At 37.6% G+C, this 26,950-nt stretch overlaps 3 protein-coding genes and 2 pseudogenes across 5 annotated transcripts; 3 read left to right on the forward strand and 2 right to left on the reverse strand.

The window, feature by feature from the left end:
* The first annotated feature begins 2,167 nt into the window (after positions 1 to 2,167).
* On the forward strand, positions 2,168 to 3,768 carry LOC137953930 (malvidin galactosylase UGT88C3-like). Its single transcript, XM_068801490.1, has one exon. The coding sequence runs from the start codon at positions 2,168 to 2,170 to the stop codon at positions 3,575 to 3,577; it is 1,410 nt and encodes a 469-aa protein (XP_068657591.1). The 3' UTR covers positions 3,578 to 3,768.
* Positions 3,769 to 4,363: 595 nt separating this feature from the next.
* LOC137953804 (alpha-L-fucosidase 2) lies at positions 4,364 to 12,727 on the forward strand. Its single transcript, XM_068801320.1, has 10 exons — positions 4,364 to 4,743; positions 5,252 to 5,397; positions 6,978 to 7,900; positions 8,795 to 8,927; positions 10,064 to 10,222; positions 10,587 to 10,811; positions 10,887 to 10,988; positions 11,058 to 11,193; positions 11,279 to 11,474; positions 12,228 to 12,727. Exons 1-10 carry the CDS (start codon positions 4,554 to 4,556, stop codon positions 12,547 to 12,549), a joined length of 2,532 nt encoding a protein of 843 aa, XP_068657421.1. The 5' UTR covers positions 4,364 to 4,553; the 3' UTR covers positions 12,550 to 12,727.
* Positions 12,728 to 15,654: 2,927 nt separating this feature from the next.
* Positions 15,655 to 17,797, reverse strand: LOC137953446 (pentatricopeptide repeat-containing protein At1g73710-like; annotated as a pseudogene).
* On the reverse strand, positions 15,655 to 18,634 carry LOC137953447 (pentatricopeptide repeat-containing protein At1g73710-like; annotated as a pseudogene).
* A 639-nt stretch (positions 18,635 to 19,273) lies between these two features.
* On the forward strand, positions 19,274 to 26,323 carry LOC137953678 (uncharacterized). 3 transcript variants are annotated; one of them, XR_011112407.1, is made up of 4 exons: positions 19,274 to 19,441; positions 19,563 to 19,681; positions 19,986 to 20,060; positions 26,081 to 26,323. XR_011112407.1 is itself a non-coding variant. In XM_068801142.1 (3 exons), exons 1-2 carry the CDS (start codon positions 19,296 to 19,298, stop codon positions 19,711 to 19,713), a joined length of 297 nt encoding a protein of 98 aa, XP_068657243.1. In that variant the 5' UTR covers positions 19,274 to 19,295; the 3' UTR covers positions 19,714 to 19,718; positions 26,081 to 26,323. The 3 variants fall into 3 exon arrangements, 2 of the variants coding, with proteins under 2 accessions (XP_068657243.1, XP_068657244.1); XM_068801142.1 differs by lacking the exon at positions 19,986 to 20,060 and having other exon boundaries at positions 19,563 to 19,718; XM_068801143.1 differs by lacking the exon at positions 19,986 to 20,060.
* Positions 26,324 to 26,950: the final 627 nt, after the last annotated feature.

Raw genomic sequence — 26,950 nt, forward strand, 5'->3', positions numbered from 1 at the left:
TATTGAACATTTGAAACGTTCCATTGTCGGTGGATACCTTTGGCCCTGACCTTTGGTAACTATGGATATAATAACTTGTTCTTCAACTTTAATGCTTTTGGTATCCACAAGAAGTCTCCTACTTCTTAGCAAATCACATATGTTGGTAAAAACATACGGTCTCATCCTCTACACTTTGTCTAAACAGATGCTCATTATGCTCCAACATTAAGCATATAGGAGCCCCTCTACCCAATCTAATTTTTTGAGACATAAATAAATTTCCAAAATAAATTGATATGATAACTAGAAAAGTTTTCATATGATAAGTAATGCAACAACGACACTCTCATTGGTAGTAACCATGGTAATCTTGACATTTGTATAATGATAAAATATCAATCCCAATCTATATAAAAAACACATAAAAAATTAAAATTCATGGACACCTACATGAAAAATTCATATACATAACTAAAAATACATATATAACATTAAAATAATCAATTTTCATTTTCAACAAGAGAAATCAAAACATAGAAAGTCAACTAAAAAAATCCATAATGAATGATTGTAACATAAATAAATTAACATGATTTTTTTATATTATGTCCTCTTATCATTCTCCAATTTCTACTGTTTTCATAGAGGAACTTCATGAACTCCTTCATTTTTCCAATGTCATATCGAACAAATAACACTTTCTTTTCATTTGTATCCAACAAAGAAGGGGCACAATGGCAAAGATGTGTCTAGATTAGGAATTTCCTGATTAGCAACAATCCATTTATTTTCTTCGGAACTATTACCAACTTTTGCTAATTTTTGAATTACAACAGACAATTGTTCAATAAGAGCCACCGATGCTTCATCCCTGTCCCCCATTACTCGAACTTGAAGTTTATGCTTACTCAACAAAAAGAGTTCGATGGCCTCGATTATGGCTACTAGTTGAACCACCTTCATCACTTGATCCAAGTGTTTGTTCAGTCCTTGAACCCACTAGACCAACATGTCCTATTTTCACTTCATCTTTCTCGTTATGACTAACTTCTTTAGCTTCATTTGTTTAAATTTCACCACCTGCAATAATTGTAAAAGTTCTCATTGCTAAATTTTCTCCAACCACGATATAATTGCAACAACTTTGATGCCTAAAGTGCTCAACATCTTTGTTTTATACACAAAAAAAGTACAAAAATAAAATTTAACGAAAATATCATTTAAAGTCTATTATGCAATAAATCATAGTACATGATATATTACACGAATAAACTCTTCCCAAACATGTGGAGGCACTTCCATTTGCTTACTTTCATGGTCTTAGGCCCACCCACTTGATGATAGCAATATGGCCATCTTTCTATATAATTTTTGCTATATTTTTTATGATTGATAACTTTATCTTTCGTCTTTTCTCTTCCCGTTTTATCTTTGAATTCTTGTAGTTTCGAACCTACGGTAGAATAAAAAGGTTGAAAATATCTTTCCGGTTCAAAAAGTATATTATTGGCTCTCTCTCTCTCTCTCTCTCTATGCTTCCTAAGAAGAAGTTACCTCTAAGTTCCAAATCTCTTGCAATGCAAATAAACAGTTTGCAACCACCTCAAAAGACAATAACATAATTCTATTAAACTAAGTTATAAGTTAAGTATTACCTGATCAAGGGCCGAAGAGAACATTGAGAGGAGGAGATAACATCAGGGAGAAATCCGAAGAGGAAGCGGCTTTGCAGAAATGAATTAGGTCAAGACATTTAATAAATTGGAGCCTGATGTTTTTCGAGGTAGGAGATTTTCAATGCCTGATGGCTTGAAAAGTGGGGCACTAATGAATCCGGAAAACACATTTCTACAAGGCTTTTCTTGCTTTTCTTAGAAAGGGCACTAATAATAGGTCGTTACGATTCTTATGTGCCAAACTATTGAAGTTAAGCATTTTAGTAAGACCTAGGAAAATCATAGAGTGATTTCGAGCTGAATTTTATATTTTGAAATATTTAAATTATTTAAAATTAGAACAGGTTGTCTGTCACGTCTCGAAATAATGACATTTAATAATCTTTATTTTATGTCTCTCACATGTAATTGATTAATTAATTAAAATAATATAAGTAATAAAATACTTGATTCTTTTTAAAACCCAGAATCGAGAAAGACGAAGGGGAAGAAAGTAGAGGAGGATGAGCATGAAGGAGTGTTTGGTAGTTCTCCCCGTGCCGGGAAGAGGCCACCTGGTATCAACCGTCGAGTTTGCAAAGCTCATTAACAAGCACAACCACTTCTCCATCACCGTCCTCACTATGGCCCCTCCCTTTCCTGACCTTCCCACAGTTCCCGATTCCTACTTCCAGTCCGTTGCCTCCTCCGGCCTCGATATCAACTTCCTGGAACTAAAGCCAGTCGATCCGCCGGACGACCCTTCTTTAGATGATTTCATCTTGAGCTACATCGACAGCCACACTTCCGACGTGAAGACTTCCATCCTCGGTCTGCAGTCGTCCATCCGAGTGGTAGCTCTCGTGGTGGATTTTTTTGCTACTACCGTTCAAGAGGTGGGCAACCAGCTGGGCATTCCCACTTACCTCTTCTTCACCTCCGGAGCCTCCTTGCTTTCTCTCATGCTCTATCTCCCAACCCTGGATATTAAAGTCGAATCCGAGTTCGAGGACTTGGAAGAGGACGTAGAGATCCCCGGGCTTGGGCCGTTGCCGCCGCTCGTCATGCCGGCGCCGTTGTTGAAAAAGAAAAGCAAGAGATATTTGTGGTTCGTGGAATCAAGTCGGAGGTTTAGATACATGAAAGGCTTAATAGTCAACACCTTCCGGGAACTAGAGCCAGCGGCGCTCGAAGCTATCGCTGAAGGTCGGAGTTTACCCGACTATCCCACCCCGCCGGTCTTCCCAGTGGGTCCGGTCCTTGTCCTAGAAGAGAAAGATCCATCACATCCCTGCATCACATGGCTGGATAATCAGCCTCCCCGGTCGGTCGTCTTCCTCTGCTTTGGAAGCATGGGTGCCCTCCCAGAGCCGCAGGTGAAGGAACTAGCCCTCGGACTCGAAAATTCGGGACACCGATTCCTGTGGTCGATTCGGACCCGCCGGAACCAAAATGTGTTCTCCCCTCCCACCAACGCCGACTTGGACGAGGTCCTGCCGCAGGGGTTCCTTGACCGAACGAAGGAGCGTGGCCTCGTATGGCCTCGATGGGCGCCGCAGACGGATATTCTATCCCACGAGGCGATCGGCGGGTTCGTTTCCCACTGCGGGTGGAACTCGACCTTGGAAAGCATGTGGTTTGGAGTGCCGATACTCCCCTGGCCACTCCGCGCAGAGCAGAGGCTAAATGGGTTCAAGCTGGTGAGTGAGATTGGAGCGGCTGTGGAGCTGGAGATGAACTACAGAGGGCAGTCGTTGGTTGGCGCATCTGAAGTAGAAAGAGGCGTGAGGTCTTTGATGGGAAACACCGAGGAAGGGAAGAAAGCAAGAGATAAAGCCATGGAAATGAGAGCGGCGAGTCGCGCAGCAGTGGATGCTGGAGGGTCGTCGTTCGATGCTTTGACGCGCCTCACTGAACAGCTTCTCTCTCATGGACTATGAGAGTTTAATTCCCCCATTCTCCAGTTTCAAAGGGCAGATCCCCAGAAACAGTTTTATCTTCTCTCCAGAATTGAATGGCAACCATGAAAGTAGCTGCTTTCACGAAATTCTGCTTCTCACATGAAGTTTGATCAAATCTGTACTTGGATAAAATTATCGTAGTTATCTGGGATTAAGAAAGATGAATTGGAATAAAACGGAAAATTGCTCGTGTATGAAAAGCGACAACTCGTACAAGTTTTTACCGACGGATCAGCAATTACTGATAAACCACGATTAATTAACTCCAATATAATCTTTCTGATTCGCTTAAATACTTCTTTTTCCTCGACACAGTTCACCGAGGATTCCCATTCAGATGCCGAAAATCTAATTGATTAATGGGGTTAATGCACTTGAAAAACATAGATCATCTATAAAAAAGAAGAATGAATGCGAATTTTATGGTTTATAAAAATATAATTTACATGTGAACCATGAAGAAGCTCGAAATTCTAAAGGAGATTTGGCTCAACTGATTGGGGCTGATACTGAGGAAAGTGTCGGCATCTTTGTCAAAGGCCGTTCTCGTGAAATTTCGGCGACCCATTTTTCGGAAGACGACAAACGCATGCAAGCATGCTTTTGGTAGTCAAGGATTTAGATTTAAGAAACGCGGCAGGAAGGACACCGAGTCCAGTAAAACAGTAAATGCATACAGAGATACAGTGTAGAAACATGTACAGAGGAAAAAATCGAGACAGGATGTGTAATCTTTCGCAACCGGGGAACCTGACACAACCAACAAACCATCACGCTCTGCCTCGCCATTATCGAGAAGTGATGTTGGCCCCAAGCTTGTGACAGCTGTGGAATAAAAGCTACCCATGGAAAGGCCCTCTTTTTGCCATCTTTTGCTTCTGGATATTTCAGAGAGCATTCTTTAGAAGCACTCGGAAAACCGCAAGGACGAGAGACTTCATTGGCAATTTCCGCCATGGTCACTGAAGAACAGGAATGGGTTCTGGTTAGTCGCCCCAAAATTCCTTGGCTGACAGAGGAAGAGCCTCTGAAGGTTCGGTTTGCGGGACCAGCAAAACATTGGACAGATGCGGCCCCCATTGGCAATGGCCGTCTTGGTGCCATGATCTGGGGCGGTGTTGCTTCTGAGAAAATCCAACTGAATGGTATAGTTTTTACCTTTCTGCTTTTGTACATTTTGTCCAAAAGATCCACCCGAATGTAGTTGCTATATTCATGTAACATTGAAAGTACTGGAAACAATCTTGCAATGCACGTTGCATAGATCAATCAGTTATCTGAATGATAATTAAATAATGAAATATTCTTATAGTGTTTCAATCTGACTGCTAGGAATAGGCACCACAAGGTATTGATTTACTAGCTACTTATATGACTGATAAAATCAAGTCACAGGTTTTGTTCCGCAATGTTGAGAACAATCTCTGGGCAAGCTCTATTATGTGTGTGTTGTTTTTTACTTGATGTTAAAGTTTTCTAGCTCTGTTCATGGTAACTTTGTTATTGTAAGCAGGAAATGGTTATAATGGTTACCATGTGATTTCAGGGAAGTCAGGGTGTATGCAGATTGAAAATTGAAAAAATTAGTCACTCTATCCCTTGTTTCTAAACTCTTAGTTCGACTACTGGTTCTTAAATAACTTTCTTGTGCAGATGATACTTTGTGGACTGGGATTCCAGGAAATTACACAAGTTCCAATGCACCTACTGTTTTATCTCAGGTTCGGGAACTTGTTGATGTAGGAAAATATGCGGAGGCTAGCACTACTGCTATCGACTTGCAAGGTCATCCTTCAGATGTATGCTTCGTCTTTCTCTTTACTCTAGCTGATTACTTGTCTACAGGTGGTGCTCATCATATATTCTTTGCTAAATACATAGATGTATCAAACATGATTTTATGGCTTTTTCAAAACATGTTTTTGGAGGATTGAAAATACCATATTTGTTTGTGCCGATTTATTTTCAAGCTTTGTACAATGATTTTAATAGAATGGGTGCTCAGGTGACTTATATTTGATGACTTGCTATTTGAAAATCATGGCTCATAATTCACAAGACTTACTGCCAAAGACAGTGTTTCTTATTATCGTTCTGTGACTTACCGACTTGCAAATCGGGTGAGACAACTAGGTTTTTGAAGAGGTCTTTTTGGTTTGAGAAATGGGAACAAATCTTGAAACTAACTTGTAAGAGACATGGTTTGGTGCTGTCTGACTTTGCCAGAATTGGTCAGGCTAGGTTAAACTTGGATGATATGAGTCTGATTTAGGGTTAACTTGGTATGGATTTGGGTTCTGACTCTGCCTTTGGATTTGGGGTACAATACTAGGTCGCAGAACCATGTTACTTACATTTAATGAGTGTAAGTACTTGTACAGTCAGTGGTGTTTCTATCTATGCTTTTTCTAAACATGTTTAGATTTTCAATCAGGGTTTCCCTTAGGCATCTACATTATAGATTATGATACCCTATGTGTCTCAAAAGTATTTTCTACTGAAATTTCGTGAAACTATCTGCTGAGTGGTCATCAATTAGACAAAACCACAAGACGATTTGAGATTGTATATGGCAACTGTCATGCAGAATGGGCATGGTGAACTTGACCTTCAATCTGTTTTCTTGTTCTTATGTATTTTTATGCCATTTTTAAAATTTAAAGGTATAGCTTTTTCTCTCTCTCTGTGTGCGTGCACTTATCAGTGGTTCAGTTGAATGGAAGGATATTACTAAGTTAAAGTATGACGCATTAGAAGCCTTCCTGCTGGTCCTGCCATGGCTAAAAGCATCGTTGCTTCTTGCATCACATCCTTTTCACTGCAGACCTGGTGGCAATGAAAGGAAACCTTAGTGATTACTCCTCAGATTTTCATTTCCCTAGTAATTGAGGAACAAAACAAATTGTCATCTCCAAGTGTTGCTTGGTGAGGAAGTTAAGTTTCATGTTGGCATCTGTTTATTATGGCATCAGTTGTGTACTTGGAGTCCTATAGCAAGTACTTAGGAAATAAAGAATATCAGCCTCTCAGTTCTGTTAAATAGATGTGAAACAACATTAGTGCAATCTTCACTTGACAAGGTTCAATCAGTAATCACCACTACACTTGGGATTTGAAAATCGAATTTACTTTTCATGTTCGCAAAGGTTGTATCATCAGATATTTTGTCCATAAAAGTTTACTTTGTGTCTCTTCTGAGTTACATGTATTTGCATCTTTGTCCTATCCTTTTCCTATTTGATTGGTATAGAAATTTCGTGGATTAAGTGCTTTTGCCAGTTCTTTTTTCATATTAACTGTTTGATACTGTTAAGTACTGTTTGTTGGGGACCTATGTTGCTGGAGATCTTATATTCTTTTCTTTTTTTAACATGTGAAGGTTTACCAACCCCTTGGTGATATTAACCTAGAGTTCAGTGACCCTGATGCTGAATATTCTGAACAAACTTATGAAAGAGAGCTAGACTTGGATACTGCAACAGTAAAGGTTAGGCACTCCTTAAATGATGTGTTGTTCACAAGGGAACACTTCTGCTCAGGGGCTCATCAGGTACTTGTCACAAAGATTTCTGCTGATAAATCAGGTGCTCTCTCATTTATTGTGGGTCTAGATAGTAAGTTGCACCATCAGTCAAATGTCATGGGTGACAGCCGTATTGTCATGGAAGGAAGTTGCCCAGGAATAAGAAGAGCTCCGAAGCTAAATCTAAATGATAATCCAGAAGGACTTCAATTTTCTGCTGTACTTGAATTAAGAGCTAGTGATGGATCAGTGGTGAAGACCCTTGACAATCGGAGGTTCAAAGTTGAGGGCTCAAGCTGGGTTGTTTTGCTTCTAGCAGCAGCATCCTCATTTGATGGGCCCTTCACTAAACCATTGGATTCTAAGAAAAAGCCCACATCTGAAGCATTGAACACACTTGATTTGGTGAGGAACATGTCATATTCAGATCTTTATTCCTATCATTTAAATGATTATCAAAGGCTTTTTCATCGGGTTTCACTTCAACTCTCCAAGAGTTCCAGTGCTGCAGTTCAGGAAGAACAACTGAATGTTTCAAGTCAGTGTAGGAGAATAGGACAGGGTACATATGGAGAGACGAAAACTTATGGTGAAGATATTAATGGTGTTTCAATATCTTCTGCAGAAAGAGTGAAATCTTTCAAAAATGATGAGGATCCTTCTTTGGTGACACTTCTTTTTCAGTATGGCAGATATTTGCTTATTTCTTGTTCAAGACCAGGAACTCAAGTTGCAAACTTGCAGGGTATTTGGAACAAGGACATTGAACCCGCATGGGAGTAAGTTACCGAATCATTGTATTGCATTTCTTAATTTTTGGTTGTTGATGATGAAATGTTATACCTGGTGTTATTAATGGCACCTTGATAATCTAGCCAATCAGGATTTCTATAAACAATTAAATTCATTTAGAAAGTTTGGGCAGCTGTCCCATTCAGAAAATAAGAAAGGATTAAAAAGCAGCTAGAAAATTATGAATCAAAAGAATTTTCAAAAATAAATTATGAATTGAAAGAGAAATGCAATGAAACCTTTTGACACAATTTTACCTGTATCCTAGCCTGTCTATGAAGAGTAAAGTATTTTTTTAGAGGCTTGTAATAGAATGCATCCGGTCCTCATGGGGGGCATACCTCCAAAGATTTTGTTCAGATTTAGCGCAGCTGAAATGATCTTGAGTTGTGTTGGGTAGTCTGGTTTTTCATTGGTTCGACTTTAGCTGCAAGAGAAGCACGGATATTTGTCTATTTTGAACAGGAAGTATCTCATTAAGAAAGAGGAAAATAGTATAAAATAGAGAAGCAGATTTTGCATGTGAGAGAGCTTGATGATGGAATTTCTGTAAATGGTCCAGGACTGTTATTTTGGCTTGTAAAATATATGGGACTGGTTGCGCCATGTACCATACTTAGCAGTTTTCCGTGAATGGATTCGAGCAACCTGTAGTAATCTGTTTTTCTTTGATGCTCAAGTAGCCTAGACATGTTCCCAAAATCTTGTTGTTATTAAAGATCCTCTCTTCTCAAATATGACTTAACGGATGATCCTATTTCCCAGATTGGGACAGGATTCTGTAACCATCTATTAATTAACACACATGATTGCTGACGTGTGCCTTTTACTTTTTGATATTTTTGCATCTTGAAAGCTTATCTACCTTCTGTTATTTCCAGTGGTGCTCCCCACTTGAATATCAATCTCCAGATGAATTACTGGCCTTCCCTTTCTTGCAACCTTCAAGAATGCCAAGAGCCCTTGTTTGATTATATTTCATCTCTTGCAGTGAATGGCAGTAAAACGGCAAAGGTGAGATTCATTGTGAGACAAAAATCTAGAGCTTCTTTTCTTTTTAAGTCCCATGAGCTCTGCAGATTTCACTCTCTTGTTTGATTTATTATTTCGTCATCTAAGTAATGCCATATGGGTGGACATGTAGCCAAAACGGGCTCCTAAACTAAAGCCTAACAATTTTTTTTGAAAATGTTATGAGCTAAAATATAATTAGGATTGTCAAGAAACAAAGTAATCAAAACCCTCTGGTGCCACAAAATAGTTTGAACGAGATAGCTAGATCTTGCTTCTAGTAGTCAGTAAATAATCTCAAGGAGGATTATTTGATTTTTATTTACTTTATTTGATTTCTGTTTTCCTAAATGGAGAAAAAATCTAGATCATCTTTTCCTTCATCTATTCACGAATTTAGAAGACAGGTTGATGAAGGCCTTGGAAATTGTAACAAGCTTTCTAAGAGCACACACTCACGGAAAGGTTTAGTTAGTATCCCTACCTGTGCTATCTTCTAATGAAAGAGCACTGTAACTTTGCCTTTACTACCTTATACCCAGAGCTGCTAATACTCAAGTCTCCATAGGATTGCATGTCAACATTCTTGTACCATATTTCTTCTTTATTAATAGAAATTTGAATTGAAAGCTCATTTACTTTTTTTCATCTTTTTCTAGTTTTAAGTTAGGTTGGGTCTAAGTCCCACCAAAAATGGCTCACCGAAGTTAAGAAGTCTTTCCCTACTACTAATCACAGAATTTCTCTGGACTTCAACACATGTGGGCCTATTCCCACTAACATACTCCTTACAACCAAGCCTAAACAAAAGGATAGCGAGCATGAGATGTGGATAACATAAATAGGGCATGAACAACACCCAACAAACATACTGTTCTAATACCATATTAAAGTTGGGTCAAGCATATCCCAAAATGACTGGCAAAAGTTAGGTCGTTTCATCACTAATAACCAGATAATTTCTCCCTTCCTTTAAAGAATTGTGTTCTGTCTTTTCTCAGTGGTGGGCATTAATGCCCTCCTTCTTTTTGTTGTTTTGCGAAGCTTAATAAATTTTTCTCATCGTTCAAAAAAACATTTTTTGAGCTCAAGAATGAAATTTTGTGCAAATTTGTGATTTCTAGTCAATATGTTCACAGGTCAACTATGCATGCAATGGTTGGGTTGCTCATCAAGTTTCAGACATATGGGCAAAGACATCACCAGACCGTGGTGATCCTTTATGGGCTTTGTGGCCAATGGGAGGAGCGTGGCTATGTTCGCACTTATGGGAACACTATACTTACACCATGGACAAGGTTGGACAAAGAGCCTGTAATTTTTTATTTTTCTGGGAGGAAACCGTTACGGAAATATGCTTTTCATTAGATGACAAGATAACTTTTTTGTGTCTTTTTAAGCACATCAACTTTTGATTCCTTTGGAGGCTTGTCTCTTTCATGCATGTGTAGAGGGAATATGCGTCAATATTGCTTGCTGAGTTCAATTTCATCACGTAATTCACAAGTTTAAACATTATTCTTTGCTGAAACTCTGAAACTATTCATTTGTTGGTGGTAATTAAACATTAAATACTCCAGCACTTTTTAAAATGGCAAGATTTTTTGGACAATTGTTATTGTGATTTCTGTCAGAGTGCACTGATTCTAGCTTTATTTCTAGGGTTTTTTAAAAGATAAAGCCTATCCCCTTTTGCAAGGATGCACTTTGTTTTTGCTGGACTGGTTGATTGATGGTCATGGAGGACTTCTGGAAACTAATCCATCAACATCTCCTGAACATACATTTATTGCTCCTGATGGAAAGAAAGCCAGTGTGAGCTACTCCTCAACTATGGACATGGCAATCATAAGAGAAATATTCTCTATCATTGTTTCTGCTTCTGAGGTAATTATTACAAAGAGTGCTCCACTTTTATCTTGATAGAATTTCAATTCTAAGGACATTTTTCTGTGAAAATAGATTTTGGGAAGAAGTGACGATGATTTGGTCAAAAAAGTTAAAAATGCGGAACCAAGGTTAAACCCCACAAAAATATCAAGGGATGGATCTATCATGGAATGGGTAAGACAACTCTTGACTGGATTGTGATTTATACTTCTGCGGGTCCCATAACTTTTCAGCAAATGGCAGGCACAAGATTTTGAGGACCCAGAAGTGCATCATCGACATATTTCTCATCTATTTGGACTTTTTCCTGGTCATACTATAAGCCTTGAGAAAACTCCAGACCTCTGCAAAGCTGCTTCTAACACTCTCTACAAAAGAGGTTTGTTGAATATGTGCAGCAATTTATGTATACTCGTGAAAGTTGTGCTGCATGGTCCTAACTCAGCTGTATCTTTCTTGGACAGGGGAGGATGGTCCCGGCTGGTCAACTACATGGAAAATGGCATGTTGGGCACGTCTTCACAATAGTGAACACGCATACCGGATGGTCAAGCATTTGATCGACTTGGTGGATCCTGATCATGAAGCTGATTTTGAAGGAGGGCTTTATAGTAACCTGTTCACTGCTCATCCTCCATTCCAAATTGACGCAAACTTTGGGTAAATATCTTTCTTTGGACTTGGGCATTGGATAGAAGAACTCTACTTGAACTCGTCTCTTATCAGGTCATACCATACTTGTGGACGATGATTAGTGTAGTATCATGCATCATCATGATGCAACAAGTATTATATCAGATATTCTTGTGTAAGTGCATGACTTCACCACTAAATGCATTGTTGAGCCATTCAAAGAGATGACTGAAACACGCTGAGATTTTTATATAGTTTTTGTATATCTACCATGAATTATTATATGCCTTTAGAGTTCCATAAAGAGGTTCATGGTTCTAGAAAGTAACTTTGTCAGAAAAATGCATTGTCACTGGGTGAGCTGTTGACTGTGTGAGTAACTAGAAAGGTGAGATTATATTTGTAAAAAGCAGCCAATAAATTATATTTGTGAAAAAAAAATCAGCCTAGATGGCACTTACTTGAAACCAGTTTCCTCTGCCTTTGATAAAAGTTCTCTTAAACGATCAAATTTTGCTGCAGTTGATCAACAGTTCCCTTGTACTATGCGAGTATAAGAATAATATAGAACCATGGGGAACTGTAAATCTGTCAAAGCCTTGGTTGAGCCAAATCATGAGATGGAAAAATAATAGTCCTTGACAATGTACTAGCTCCTCCATTGATGGTGTGCTTGGTAGCGATGACCTTGAAACTATGTTCCTGAAGCTAAGGATCAAGCCTTTCTATCTTATCTAGTTAATTTTTGGCTAACGACGATACTATTGTTGTCTATAACAGTTTCACAGCAGGCATAGCAGAGATGCTGGTGCAAAGCACGATGAAGGACTTGTATTTACTCCCTTCCCTTCCTCGAGACAAATGGGCAAATGGCTGTGTTAAAGGATTGAAGGCTCGGGGTGGTGTGACTGTAAGTATATGTTGGAAAGAAGGAGATCTCCATGAAACTAGTATTTTTGCTACAGACCAAAATTCTTTTACAAGAGTCCATTACAATGGAACCGTTGTTACTACAAGATTCCTTGCCGGCAATGTTTACACATTCAATAAACAACTCAAGTGCTTGAAGACCTCCCTTGTCTCGGAGATGGCTCTTCCATGAGATGAAACCAGTTCAGGGAAAACCCAAGTTTTGTTTCTAATGAGTCCGCAAAGACCTGTTACTTATTTTTGTTCAGTTTGTGATCTTCTTTAAAAATAAAGTAATGTAGTCAATGATGTTGATTAAGTGTAAGCACTTTCACTGCTTGGGATTTCATCATTTTCATAAAAAAAAAAAAAGTGGGATTTCAAAAAAATGCTGAAGATTAAAAGTTAATTTTGTCTAATTCATCCAAAGTGATAAAATAAGATTAAATTAATCGATTGAAAAAAGAAAAACTAAATCGTTCTAACTGCTAGGGGCTGTTTGGAACCCACATAAGAGAAAAGGAAAGGGGAGAGAAAGGTATTTTTTCTTCTGAGAAAGAATTGTGTTTGCTTAGATGAGGCTCTCTATCAGCAAAACAAGAAGTATACTTTCATGGTGAATACGTCTTATTATGCAAAATAAGAACAAGATCATTAAGAGATCATTGCTATCAATATCCTTCAATATAACTCAAGCTTTAGATCTAAGAAAGATAATTTAAATATGAATTAGACCCATATAAATCCAATTTGCTAAATGAAAAACTCTTCCTGTAGGCTAGGAAAGCCGCTCTATTAGATTGAACTGAGATCACAGAACTTATTGCAGAAATTAGAACAGAAAACAAGAGAAATGCCATTTATCTTCATAACATATTGGGTTCTTTTATTTATTTTCTGTTTCTCTCAACTGGGTTCATAAGAAGAGTCAGTTTAGGGACACTTGGGTTTGCCTTCTTTCGTCTTCATATCTCTGTAACATGGACACTCATCCATGTTGTTGTAGGTTCCTGAAGGCACGCAGTGGCACTTGTTGCAGCACTTGTTGCAGTAGAACATGCATGGCTTTCTATGGGAAGTTGCCGAGCATCTAAACGAACACTTATTATCACATTCTGCAATCAAAAGCAAAGTGAAAGAGTTTTTTTGTGAATCAGAGTGATGAAAACCAGACGAAAACGAAGGCGGAATTAATATTAAACCTTCGGGAGGAACGTATGCTCCGGCCTGTGCAGGTTCGACGACAGAGTTTGCTTCAACGGCCTGTAAAAACTAAATACATAAGATAACAAGCGAGGTGTTTGTGATATCTGTACTCACTTATATAGATCGTAAGGAAGACGCCATTAATGGAAGACACAGAAGCCATTTACGTACATAAGAAACTTCCACAGCGAGCAGCAGTGCAAGCACAACAACGACAGGGACAACCGAGGAGTGAGCCATTTTCTCGTAGCTTACTACAATGGAGTATGCTCTTCCCAAACCTGCTTAAATAGATTAAGCGAGGAAGACGAAGAGACAGGTGGTTTCACCTGATTGATCTATGTTGATGTCTAATTGATTGCATTATTTGCTGTAATTTGGGTTACATTTGGAAAGAAGTTAGAAATTGTGCTAGCTAATTTATTAGGGGGGTTAGTGAACGTTTACGGTGAAAGTACATGAACTAGTAAAAGTCAAAGTCAAGTGAATTACTTTTTCGTGTTAGTGTGTTTAATGGAAAGTGTAGTAGAAAGTACTTTCTTGTGTTAGTGTGTATAATGAAAAATGTTGTAGAAATAAGAGAATGAGTTTATTCATAAAATACTTTGATAGATTTAACTTTAGAAGATAGTTGTACTTAACTTTTTAATTAAAAAATTCAGATAAATAATTTTAAATTTTAAAATAAATATTAATTTAATTAAATATAACAAATAGTATACCTAAATAAACATGGTTACTTTTATAATGGATAAACACTTAATAAAATAGGGTATTTTAATCAAATTCTGATTTTTATAATATCTTAATTATCACTCTTAAATTAGTAATTTAATATAATATTAATATATTAATATAATAAAAAATAAGGTAATTTATTAATAAATTAAGATAGATTTTAGTTTAATCTAAATAATTATAATTTACATGATAAAATAAAATTATTAATTAATTAATTATAAAATATTGAATACTTAAACAAAAACCCTCCACCACAAACTCAATCAATAGCAACGAATGAATAAATACACCCCAAATACACATCCCCAACCTCATATATATATATATATATATATATATATATATATATAAACACTTATTCTTGGTTTAATTGACCCAAAAAGTAAAACATAAACCAAAATAGTCTTGTTTAATATATTAAACTAGATCAGACATTTTTTATTTAGTTTTTATAACATAAAATAACTTATCAATATTTTTTAAAAAAAATTTATCCTTTAATTTTAATATTCTCGTTTTTACTTTATTTTATTTTATTAGTATTTATGTGGTTCAGCCCGAACATGTATAGGCCAAGTAAGTGTTTACATTTTTTACACCCATTTAATAAATAGGTCAGGTACAAGTCAACCTTTTAAATAACAAGTTTAAGTTAAAGCGACTCATTCTAACCCCTAAAGTCAAGAGTTATTAGACCTAAACCAGTTTAGTCGATGAATCGGGTCAATGGGATTAGTCTCCTATCAATTTTAAAGACTTGGAAAGGCATAAAACTTGGTTGACCTTGTTAAGCTTGCTAGTTTAATTGGTGAACCATGTGACCCAATATGTCATTGGGTCAAGGGAGAGGGTCCTTTGTGATAGGAGACCGGGGGAAGGGCATTCGTGGCCCTTCCTCAACAAAGAGAAGAAGGCTTGCTTCCCTCCCAAGTTTTTTTTTTTTTAAATAATGACAACATTAGGACAACATCAAGCTTCAACCAACTCTCAAAGTAGGTTTAACCCAACCCAATCACCTCATTGGCTCTATGTCTGCATCAGTTTTGATAGCATTGGTATTGTGGATTTGTTTTTTCATCTCACACAATAATAGAAAAGATTAGTAAAAGATATTGAAAATTTATTAGATGGTACAATAGTGCTTGATGGGTGTAGGGTTTGTTTTCTCATCTCACATAGTTATGGTACCTCAAGTGTAGGGTTCCAGTGATGCTTGATGGGTGCTATTGTCATTGTTTGTTCTAAGAGAAACATGCATAGCTTTTTCTCTCCAAAAATTGAAGAAGTTTAAGAGAAAAGAAAAGAAAGAAAATGCAAAGAGAAAATTTAGACATGTATCACTAGTTCATCAAGAAAGAGAAGAAAAGAGAATTTCATTTCAAGGATAGTATTGCTCTATTTCTCCCTACATCTTTTGCCAAATCATTCAGATATCAAGTACCAGCAATATCAAGAATCTTCTAGATCAAAATTTACTGATTCAGTTGCTTCTTCCTCAAGAAAACTAAATCTCATTTCTTGATCAACCAATTCTGTATGGTCATGTCTCCCTGCATCTTTATACATGTCTATTATAGCATGAAACAGTGATTCATTAAGCTCAATCTCTCCATAGTTCATTTGACCATAAACCCGCTTTACACCTTCCACCAGTCCAGCTTTCCCATAACAACCCACAAGATTGATGTAAGTCACTATGTCAGGCGCCACACCTTCATCTTGCATTCTCATATACATAGTTAAGGCCCTATCAATATCTCCTGAAGCACCATAAGTATAAATGGCAACATTATAGGCATATGAATCGAAAGCAACTTTAGCCTTTGCAAAGGCCTCGCATGACTTCAATGCCTCAGTATGCAAGCCTACCACAGAAAACACCAAAGTTATTATTGCTTGCCTTGCAAAGGGATTCCCATCCTCACAGGCAGTTTGAAGCTGAGTCACTACCTCTGTTCGAATTCCTCCTTGCGTCAACACTGTAAACATTATTTTAAAACTTGTCCAATCAGGCAACAATTTCCTACTCAACATCTGATGTAGAAGTTCAGCGCACTCCTTCAGTTGCCCATTAGTGGCATAAGATGTCAAGATACTGTTAAAGGAAGTAGAATCAGTCCATAAACCTGACTCCTGCATCTCTTCGGCAACATTGATTGCTTCATCAAGCATGCCCTTGCTTTTGTAAAGGTGCATCATAGTTGCAAATGAAATCCAATCAGCAAGACCTTTTTGTTTCAGAGCATTAAAAATGAACTCAGCCTCCTGAATCATCCCAAGATCAGAGTACATATTAATCATACTATTTGATGCAATAATGTCAGGGCCGCCTTCCAAATCTGTCATCTTCCCATAAATCTTTTGTGCTTCTTTTCAAAAGCCAACTTTACTGTAAGCCTTGATTAACGAAGTAAGCACTATCTGATTTACAGGAATGCCAGATTCCTCCATCATGTGGAAATAACGAAAGGCTTTGTCAACTTTGCTAGTTTCAGCAAATGCATTTATTAAAGCTCCATAGATGACATGATTAGGTTCAACACCAACTCTTAGCATTTCCTGGAGGATCTCGGTTGCATCAGAAATTTGACCTGGGCGAGCAAAACTTGCAATAATGACAGAAAAGGTTTCACACCGAGGTCTCATTCCTGCCTCAACCATTTTGCCCAAGAGGTCTTTTGCATTATCTGTTAACTCTCCACTTGCCATCATTTGAATAAGAGAATTACATGTACACTCATCTGGCCAAGTTCCAGAATTTCTCATGCTCCCAAACACAGATAGTGCTTTGTCATAGAGTCTAGCTTTCCTATATGCCTTCTTCATCGCATTGTATTCCGCTAAATCCTTCCTTTGTGAAGAATCTCTCTTTTGGGAAAATATTGCCTCAGCTTCAGACCAGAGGCCCCTCTCTACATAGACATCCATAATTGCAGCATAATTTTTTTATGAGATCCCTTCCCTAGTACAGTGCTTGTCAAAAAAGAGTTTTGCCTTCTCCAACAACCCCTCGTTAATGTACAGATCCATAACAAGGGGCAGCAATTGCTGGTCAACATCTATATGAGCTCTCTCTATTTCCTCTAACACATTATCCAATTCTTCAACCATCTTTCTCTTCCACAATATCTGGACTAGAATCCATAACACTCTTTGATCTTCCTATAACTTTTAAATACAGCGTCAATATCACCATCAACATTATATAAAGACAAGAAAATATTATAAGTTTTCGTGTCAGGTTTAAACCCCTTCTCTTCCATTTTATTGAGCAAAGACACCGATTCAGACAGATGTCCATGAGACCCACAAATATGGATCATGGTGTTAAAAGTTACTGTATTAGGCACTACACCTAACCTCAAAATCTCTGCAAAAGCATCAAAAGCATCCTCCAGACAACCTACCTTTCCGTACAAGTCAATCAAAGTGTTGTAAGTTGCAACCATCCGAGGCTTTCAGTTTGAACCCTGCTCATCAAAAGACAAATTTTTTTAAGGTGAAATGCACCCACCAGCCTTAAAAAACTCAGTAGACAAAAAATGTTTAAGACTCATTGGAGCCATAACAAATTTTTTTAAGGTGAAATGCACCCACCAGCCTTAAAAAACTCAGTAGACAAAAAATGTTTAAGACTCATTGGAGCCATAACTGAATCCAAATCAACAGACTCAAATTGAAGATTCTCCATTTGAACTCGGCCCATACACCAGTCCTTATAGAAACAATCAGCTCGATCAAATTCACCAGCATCTTTAGAAACAATCAGCTCGATCAAACTCACCAGCATCTTTTAGAACCTGGAGAACAGCATTCATAGTAACTTCGTCAGGGAAAATTCCCCTAATTTTCATAAGTTTGACCCACAGCAGTGACTCATGTAACAGTCCTGCCTTCCCATAAACATCAATTAGCATTCCATAAGTTTTATTGGTGGGAAAGACACGATTTCTTGCCATTTCAATCCAACAAAGACGAAGCTCATCCCACTGCTGCGCTCTACCGAGAATCCGCAGGACGACATTATAGTGAATAACGTTTGGCACATAATCCTTCTAAGACTTAATCCATCGGAAAATACGAACGGCGCATCTCCAAGCCCGCTATTCCTTGAGAAGCACAGTTTGTTCTTTTGGGCTGAGTTTTCCTAAGAAAGAATTGAAGGCTTTATCAATATCGCTTTCCACTTCTAAAGCTCCTCAAACCGAAGTTAATGCACCTGAGTACTTCCTCTTTACGGCATAGTTTGCATTTTTCTCAGGTAACTTATGGACGTTTGCTCGACAAATGAGGTTCTCAGACACACCCCGTTTTCCAACAAAACGTGGTAAGAGAAGTTACCTGTAAAACAAATTTAGCTTCGAAAAGAACGATGGGTGTGAGCGAGCCAGAGTTCCTTCGAGCTGCAGCAGGGCAGCGTCATGTGAAACCAGATAGAGAAGCACAACCAGTCGGCAAGAGAAAAACCCTGATTTGAACTTGGGAGAGACGGAGAGGGAGGGATTAAGAAGCAAGAATAGGGGAGCCATTTTTTTTCCCCGGTGAAGAGCGAGACCGGGACAAATATTGTTAATTGACCCGAATGCTAGAAATTTTGCTGGTTCTAATCGAATACAAAGTAGAAAGATAATTTTAGGTATTAACCATTAACCTATTCTAATATGAGAATTTTTATCAATTATGTATCAAGTTCAAGGAAGTTACGAGTCTTATACTAAATTTAGGATAATTACAAAGAGATCAAAAACTTACAATTAAGAGTTTTTTATTTTGCTTAATTATTGAATAATCTTGAAAATAAAACGTTCGGAGTAAAAATAAGACCTACGGATGAATCAAAAAATTAACTAACCCAACCCAATCCAATCCACAATAATGACCCAACCCGACCCGATCCGACACAGCTGCCCATTTTGGCTCTTTTCTCCTTAAACCCTACTGGACCTGAAACTTTTGTGCAAGATCCCTGAACCCTTCGACTGTTAAGGAGACATGGCTCTGCGTGGTTCCTTTTCTCGCTCCTTTCTCGCCGGTGCGAGAGCCGCCACCTCGCGATCCACTCCTGCAGGCCCCCGTGTGCGCCCTCCGCAGCTAGGTGGCCTTCGTCCGCCGCGCCGTTCCTTCTCCTCCCCCCCTAGGTGCGTGCATAAAACCTTTTGATGCTATGCTTCTGAGAGAATAACACACCCTTAATATGTTTACATTGTTAAGAGGTGAATTCAACAACTTCGTTTTGTTTCTTTTCGTTTTTTTCCATAGAGTGTTTCGAGCGCTTGGCTGTGCGCAGTCGCTCCTCCCGTTGCATACTTTGGTAGCCGGGTCCTGCCGAACTTCTCACCTCTCTCTCAACGCGCGGGCTTGTTGCGAGTTGTCTCAGGGTACCTTCTGCCGCACTTGTCCAGATCGCTAATGGTTGTGAGTCCTGCCATTTTAGGACCTGAGATAAATGGCTTGTTACTGCTTTATCTGTCTCATATTAATAAATTATTGTCGCAGGTCTTGCTTATACAAAAATCTAGGGAAGACTAGATACAAGTTGCTTTTTTTTTTTAAGTGGTTGCGTTGGTCATAAGTTTTGCACGGACGTTTGAGTTTTTGCCTATGATGATTAAGATACGATAAATTTATGTTTAACAAGCTTTTTTTGGTTGGTAAGAAAGAGTTTGGGGTTGGGATTTATAGGGAAAGGTGGAAAAGATGGGTGATGCCGGAGCCTCCCAACATGATCGCCAGGATGGTGCTGCATATTTGAGAACTGTAGGTCCTTTTTCCTGAATTGTTTGGAACTCAATTGCTAATTGAGGCATTCTCATAGGTAGTTTCACAAATAATTCGCCAAACAACATTATAGGGAACAAATTGAATTGACTGCAGCATCTGATGATCAAAATAATTTTGACGTGCGGCTTAGTTTATTCCTATTACTCATGATGTGCTTCCTCAAAACTTTTGTATTTGCACATTTCACAGATTGCTTTTTTTCTTGTTAAATATGGCATAATTCAATGTGTTTTATAATTTTTATACATTGTTTTGGGTTGTGGGTTTTATCCTATGGGTGTCTAATGTTTCACCAGCTTGCTTTATTCTATGAATATATTTTTCAGTAGCATGTTTTAGTCGTTATAATTCGTAGCAGTCAGCCCTTTATATCCTTTTGACATTCTATTCGATTATCTGGGTTTTGCGCCAATTGTTGATTTTATGCTTCGCTGATGGTTAAAAATATTTCTTGCTTTGTCCTTCTTGTCAACTGATGTGCAATGACAGTACTCTTGCCACTCTGAAAACCATGTTGTGCTTGCGATTTGATTTATTTATTTTAAGTTTCTAAAAATTTATTTAAGGAGGATCTGGTGGATTTGGTTTTTTTTCATAGGCTGTGTCTTCCTATTTGGGGGTTGGAATGAAAAAAAGGATGGGGCTTTGAAAGAATGTTGGTTATAGTGTTTGTTTCAACAGCATTCAGAAAAAAAAATTCACTGGGACCCATGGCCCTGATTTCATTTGTAGGCCTTCTTTTTGTTGGATTCTTACATGACACAGAATTATGCCTGCTGAACAAATGTGTTATTTTCCTCCGTTGTTTTTTTTTTGGTAAATATGTTATCATTTTATATTTGTGAATGAAGTTTTCTCATGGTTGTTCTTACCATGATATCAGCTTCATGGTTTTTTTTTTTTTTTTTTTGCTATTAATCACTAGCTCTACCTATATTGTGCCAACAACTATGCGGTGCTAGTCTATAAGAACTTTTATGTGTGATTCTTAATATAAAGATAAGAAATAAACCAATGAAGACAGAGATCGATCTGTAGTTTAAATATAATCTGGATTGATGGTTGAGATATCTCAATATCCTACCTCTGAAATGTTGCATAAGTATGCGCTTTCCTGGGTCTTTTAAATTGATAGCAAGATACCACTATGATATCCCCAAAACTACTGCTTTTCTGAAGAAAAAAATACTGATCTATACCTGCTGTTATATTCCTTCAGTAAATTCTAACTATGATGGTAAAAGAAGAGAAATGCTCTATAAAAAGGATATTATGACTATTTTATCGTATAGGCATGTAAGTTAGTCAATGTTGCCTTGCACAAGTAAGACAACCTACTTGAAAACCAGTTATGTTGGTCCCAAATAACTTTTGTTAGTCTACATTAAATTATTCATAAGTCCATGTCATAAAGGATCATACGATCATTTTTTGTTGTAATTTCATCTTTTCTTATGTATTAGTTATACTTGACTAGCGGAATTCAATGTCAGGGATACATAGGTGTTTTGGTGATATTAGTATTTGTGAGTATTACCAATGGCACGAGAACCAGGGCTGTATAAATATTTCTCCAAATCTTAGGGATATTTAGGTAATCAACCTTATCCAAAAGTACTTGAAAGTAGTGTTTCAAATAATTGGATATGGTAATAAATTCTATATCTGATAATACAACTGTCCAATGTTCTGAAAATTTTTAGTCTTTAATATGAATTCTGAAAATTATGCTTTGATATCAAATTAGTTGACATTGAATGGCATTGTAGTAATTTCATGTAAACATTGAAGGGCATATTTATTTTGAAGAATTTAATGCATGTGTTGAGAACTAGGAAGCGAAGATATTATGAGAAATTAAGAGAGTTGATAGAAATGGTTTGAGCATGTTCAAAGAGGCCTTGACAGGGCACAAGTTAACAAAGCTTATTTTTTTCAAAATGAAAATTTAAAAAAAAAAATTGTCAATGGAGTCTTGTCTTTATCAGTTGATGGACTACAAGAAATGAAGATAGGTTGAGAATGATATGGGTGACATCTTGAAGAAGAATAACTTATAGATATCCAAAGAAAGAGCAGCCAGAAAGGAGGATTTTTTAGTTCATCCAAAATTGTATTGCTTAGTTATGATTGTTGGATTTTAGGTTGAGCCTGATTCTATCGCAAAATGACTAACTAGAGGCTTATGGCCAACCTTATAAATCATTTAATTTTTTTCTTATTTTAGTGTGTGATTTTTTTCCCACTCAACACTCCCCTTCACATCCAGGCTTACACATAACGGGCCTGAGACGTGGGCATAAACCCTCTATTGGGGCACATAAACTCCTTCATAGAGCCCACAACACACACACTCTAACACACACAATCACCCCCCTCCCTCCCTCCCAAGTTGGAGCATATATGTCAAGCAATCCCAGTTTGGTACAAAACTTATTGAAGTTTCGCTTCCCAAGAGGTTTTGTGAAAATTTCACCAATTTACCTAGTGGTCCTAATATACATGTTAACGACCTTATCACGGCATCCCTTACAAAGTGAAGGTCAACTTCTGTATGTTTTGTTTTCTCATGGAAGATATGATTAATTGCAATAAAGATGGCTGCTTGGTTATCACATTTAAGCACTGTAGGATCTTCAGAAGCAAGTTTTAACTCTTTCAATGCTGATCGTATCCACATGAGCTCACTAATTGTACGAGTAATTGATCGATACTCTGCCTTTGTACTAGAATATGCCACAACGTTTTGCTTTTTACTCTTCCAACTAACAAGATTTCCTCCAACAAATACACAAAAACCTATGGTGGATTTCTTTTTTATTTTCAAACCAGCATAATCTGCATTTGAGTATCCTTCAAACTCTAAAAGTGATCTGGAAGAGTATATTTCTTTGATAAAGAAAAAAAAATTGATAAAATCTGGAGGAGTATATAGTACCCATTTATCTGCTCTCTTGAAATATTACGAGACTCTTTGTGCTACTTCAAGATGAACTCTACACGGAGATTCCATAAACGGATTTGTCCCACTAACAGGAAAAGCAATGTCAAGTCTCATGGCAGTTGCATATATCAAACCTAATCTTCTAGACATAGTCTTATTGTCTAATCAAGGGCTCTTCTCATCCAACTAATTTTGACCAACTTCCATAAGAGTATCCACTGGTTTGGCTTCTAATAACTCATACTAACATGTCAATAATATACTTCTACTATTTTTTCAAAAATAAAAATAAAAATAATATACTTCAACTACTCTTTGCTTACTCTTGTCAACTTCAATCCCTAAGAAATATTTGAGGGATTCAAGGTCTTTGGTTAGAAGTGTTTCACTTCCTCAATCTCCTTAGTACCACTTCCAGCTCTATGTGAAACAAATAAGGAATGATGATAGTAACTTCGTACAAAACCAAATGATGTGATAATTTTACTAAACTTATCAAACAAGGCCTTTGGACTTTGTTTCAAACGGTAGATGGATTTATGTAGTTTACAAATCTCCCCAACCCCTAGTAACATACCCAGGTGGTTGTTCCATATAAATCTCCTCCACCATATAGGAATGCATTCTTAGTGTCAAGTCAAAATAAAAGTTATGCCCTTAGTCATGAATCGGAGACCCAAGCATGAACGAAAAAATCAAAAGGACTCAAGTGTGAATGGGAATTAATGGAAGCTGCAAAAAACAGAGGTGCACTCTGTACTGACCGTCGCAGCGGACAGAGGCATCCATCGGCACCGGAAGAGAAAGGAAGCTTCCTTTCTCTTATTTCCGTAGTTGTCTCCCAATTGTCGTCCTCGATTCAGTGTTGCAAATCACCTATAAATAGAGGTGTTCTTCAGCAACAAATGGCATCCAGAGTAATACCTATTTCCCTGTTCGTTTTATTTTAGTTTCTTCTTCTGTACGTCCAGAAGCCATTGAAGCTCTTCTAAGAGCGTGTGGTGGGACGAAATCAGCTTTGTATTGAAATAAAGTTCAGTGTAGGCTTTCTTCTTGATTGTTGTTAAGAGATGGAGCCCAATTCGGCTAATAATCGATGTCCAAACCTCCCAAGAGAAAGGGCACAGAAAAAGCAGGTGGTTAACAATTTCTTCATTGGCATGGCAGAAAGGGCAAATGGGGTTAACCCCGAGTTGGCCACGAATTCTGAGATTATCAACATAGAGGATTTTGTTGCGGCATGCACTCCACATGAAAAATTTTACTTTAGGGGTGGGTGCTGACTACACGAGTAATCTCTCCTCGAATAACAAGGTAAGCGAAGGAGACTGAGAAGGAGCCACTTTCATCCAGCCACCAAATTAGTTTATCTGATTTGTTAGCTTGAATTCTAGCTAGTTGTCAAGTGTCCAAAAGGCAACTGGCTTCACAACCTTCAAGTTCCGATAGACCACGACGAGGTTGAATATTCCATCCCCCATTATTGGCGACTTCAGCAATGGTAATATTCCTTAATCTTGAAATTCTGAAGAGGCTAGGGAAAGAGTTCTGAAGAGGCGTATCACCCAACCACTAGTCCTCCCAGAATTTGATATGATGGCCATCACCCACATGGAATCGGACTGCAGATGAGAAAATTGGAGTAAGGAGATATAGAGATCTCCATATAGGAGATAATTGCCTTTTGTTTCCCCCTTCGGTCCACCAATTCGAAGTAAAGCCGAGCTTCGATAGCACCATATCTTTCCAGAGGTTTGGAGCAAATGAGTTGAGTATCCAAATCCATTTTAAGGAGCAAGGCATGGTTCATGTCCCTAGTAAGCTGGATTCTGAGACCTCCAAGGCTCTTTAGGAGGCAAACTTCCTCCCAACTAACCAAATGGTACTTGAAATCAGGGTGCTTCCTCTCCATAGAAAATGCTTCTTCATCATATCCGGTTACTGACAAACAGGAGTTGGGCAAAGCAAGAAGGATAAATAATGGTTTGGGATGTCAGCAATGCATGATTTTAAAAGAGTTAACCTTCCTACGTTGCTAAGTAACCGACCCTTCCAGGATGCAAGCCACAATTCCATATTTTCAAATACGACCCATGAACAGAGGAAGACCGAGGTAAGTACAAGGGGTGGATGAGATCGAGCAACCAAGTACTTCCACCATTTCTGAGAGGGAGTGGGATGCCAGCTTGTTGTCATTGTTACCATCCAATGCTGTGAAAACTGGAGCCATCATGGAAGCACTAGCCTGACCTGTTGGGCCCAGTACATGTTATTATAAACTAATTTAAATTTTATAGTTTAAGATAATTAAAATTTTGATAGATAGCTATTGTCCACATTATGCAAAAATACAACTTTGGCATGGTGATTTGGAGTCTGTTTCCATATACTCGAGTTTCAAATCCTCGATGTTTTCCTGTAAAATTTCTACGTGGGATTTTAAATCGTAAAACCAGGTGAAGTTTGCAGCTAAAAGTGCTTCAGACACCCTGGATGGCCCTTTATTTTGTCCAGATACATCAGTTATACCTTTTGCAAAGAAGTAATGTTAGAATATGGTACATGGTTCGATTGTGTATGCAGATGTTTTTTATTTGTTTCCCCATTGCCAATTTTTAGTATTCTGTGCTCTTTCCATTGGTTTTTTTCTTATTCTTTCCGGTTTCTATTTCTGACTTTATTAATTAAAGTCTCCAGACGCTATTTTATCTCTAAAAATTTGCAATTGAGTCACTACTCAACACCCATTTGTTGAAAGGACTTTACAGGTAACCTTCTCTTGGGTTGCATTTTGGACAAGTATAAAGGTATTGTGAATCCTAATATATTAGTCTATGAATATGGATATAATTCTTGTATTGACTGTATTCAAATGTCTAATCAAATTTCTAGTTTTTTTCGTTTTTTGAAATGGCGTGATATGGTACTGTATCTTGCTTGACTTTTTGAGATACTTGAACTTTTATCTCTTTCATTTTCCTGTGCACTATTTTTGCCCAAGTGAGTGTTGACAATAAACATTTTTTCAAAATTTTCTCTGCTTTGTTTGAAGGTACTTGAACAGCAGCAATACCGAAGGAGCAATTGTTGCAATTGCAGTTACTGTATCTGAGGAGGTGATTATAGAAGAGAGTTCCTTTGAGGACGTTCCCGTTTTTTAAATTGGCTTAGTAGGAGCAGTAAAAAACATTCTTTAGTTTCCTTAAGATGCAAAGATATAAACTTTAGTGCGGGGAAACCTTACATGAGTTATTGCTTAGTTTTTTTATCTAATCCAGATAATAGTTTCTCTGGACATATTTTCTGTCCTCTGCCTTTTTAATCTCCTCTGTGATCAATGGAGGTTCTTCACTTTCTCTCTCAAAAGGAAAATTAGAGAGCGAAGTAGTGTTATTAGACCCAGATTGGCATGTTAAATTGAGCTAAAAGGGACGCTCATCCAGATCAGAGGGCCTTCCCTTGTGGGACAAAGGAGTAGGGTATCTATCTTACCACTGAAATGGTCACCTTTAGAGTTAACTAGGGTCTCTGGTTTTCTTGCTATGAACAGCAAGGTTCCCTTACTCCCATAGGTGACGAAGAAAGGGGGAGTGGTGGTTTCCTTTCCCTTCTAAATTAAATAAAGATTAAATTTAATTATTTTAAAATATTTATTTTATTTAAGAAATTAATAAAAATTATACGTAATTAAAATGATAAGTTAAATTTTCTCCATAAATATTTTAAATCCGTGATAGAATAGTTTATTTATAAAAAAAGGGTAAAAAATAAAATTGGTGATAATAAAAAAAACAAGAAGAAGAAGGAAGAGGAAGGGTGAAAGGGAAAGATGGAATGGAATTTTAGATTTTATTGTTTTATAAGCAAGGGGTAATCTATTGTCATATTGTCAAACCCTTAGCCAATATAATTCAACAGATCG

The sequence above is a fragment of the Aristolochia californica genome, unplaced genomic scaffold, assembly GCF_029961685.1.
Source record: "Aristolochia californica isolate CCGP_79_NKW_82.1479 unplaced genomic scaffold, dmAriCali1.0.hap1 SCAF_16, whole genome shotgun sequence".
NCBI classification, from domain to species: domain Eukaryota; kingdom Viridiplantae; phylum Streptophyta; class Magnoliopsida; order Piperales; family Aristolochiaceae; genus Aristolochia; species Aristolochia californica.

Excerpts from the sequence above, each read along its gene's own strand:
- LOC137953678 (XM_068801142.1), top strand. The coding sequence starts at position 19,296 with ATGGCTCTGCGTGGTTCCTTTTCTCGCTCCTTTCTCGCCGGTGCGAGA. Across the intron at positions 19,442-19,562 it reads TCCTTCTCCTCCCCCCCTAG|AGTGTTTCGAGCGCTTGGCT; the intron begins GTGCGTGCATAA and ends TTTTTTCCATAG.
- LOC137953930 (XM_068801490.1), top strand. The coding sequence starts at position 2,168 with ATGAAGGAGTGTTTGGTAGTTCTCCCCGTGCCGGGAAGAGGCCACCTG.
- LOC137953804 (XM_068801320.1), top strand. The coding sequence starts at position 4,554 with ATGGTCACTGAAGAACAGGAATGGGTTCTGGTTAGTCGCCCCAAAATT. Across the intron at positions 10,223-10,586 it reads ATACTTACACCATGGACAAG|GGTTTTTTAAAAGATAAAGC; the intron begins GTTGGACAAAGA and ends CTTTATTTCTAG. Across the intron at positions 11,194-11,278 it reads TAACACTCTCTACAAAAGAG|GGGAGGATGGTCCCGGCTGG; the intron begins GTTTGTTGAATA and ends TTTCTTGGACAG.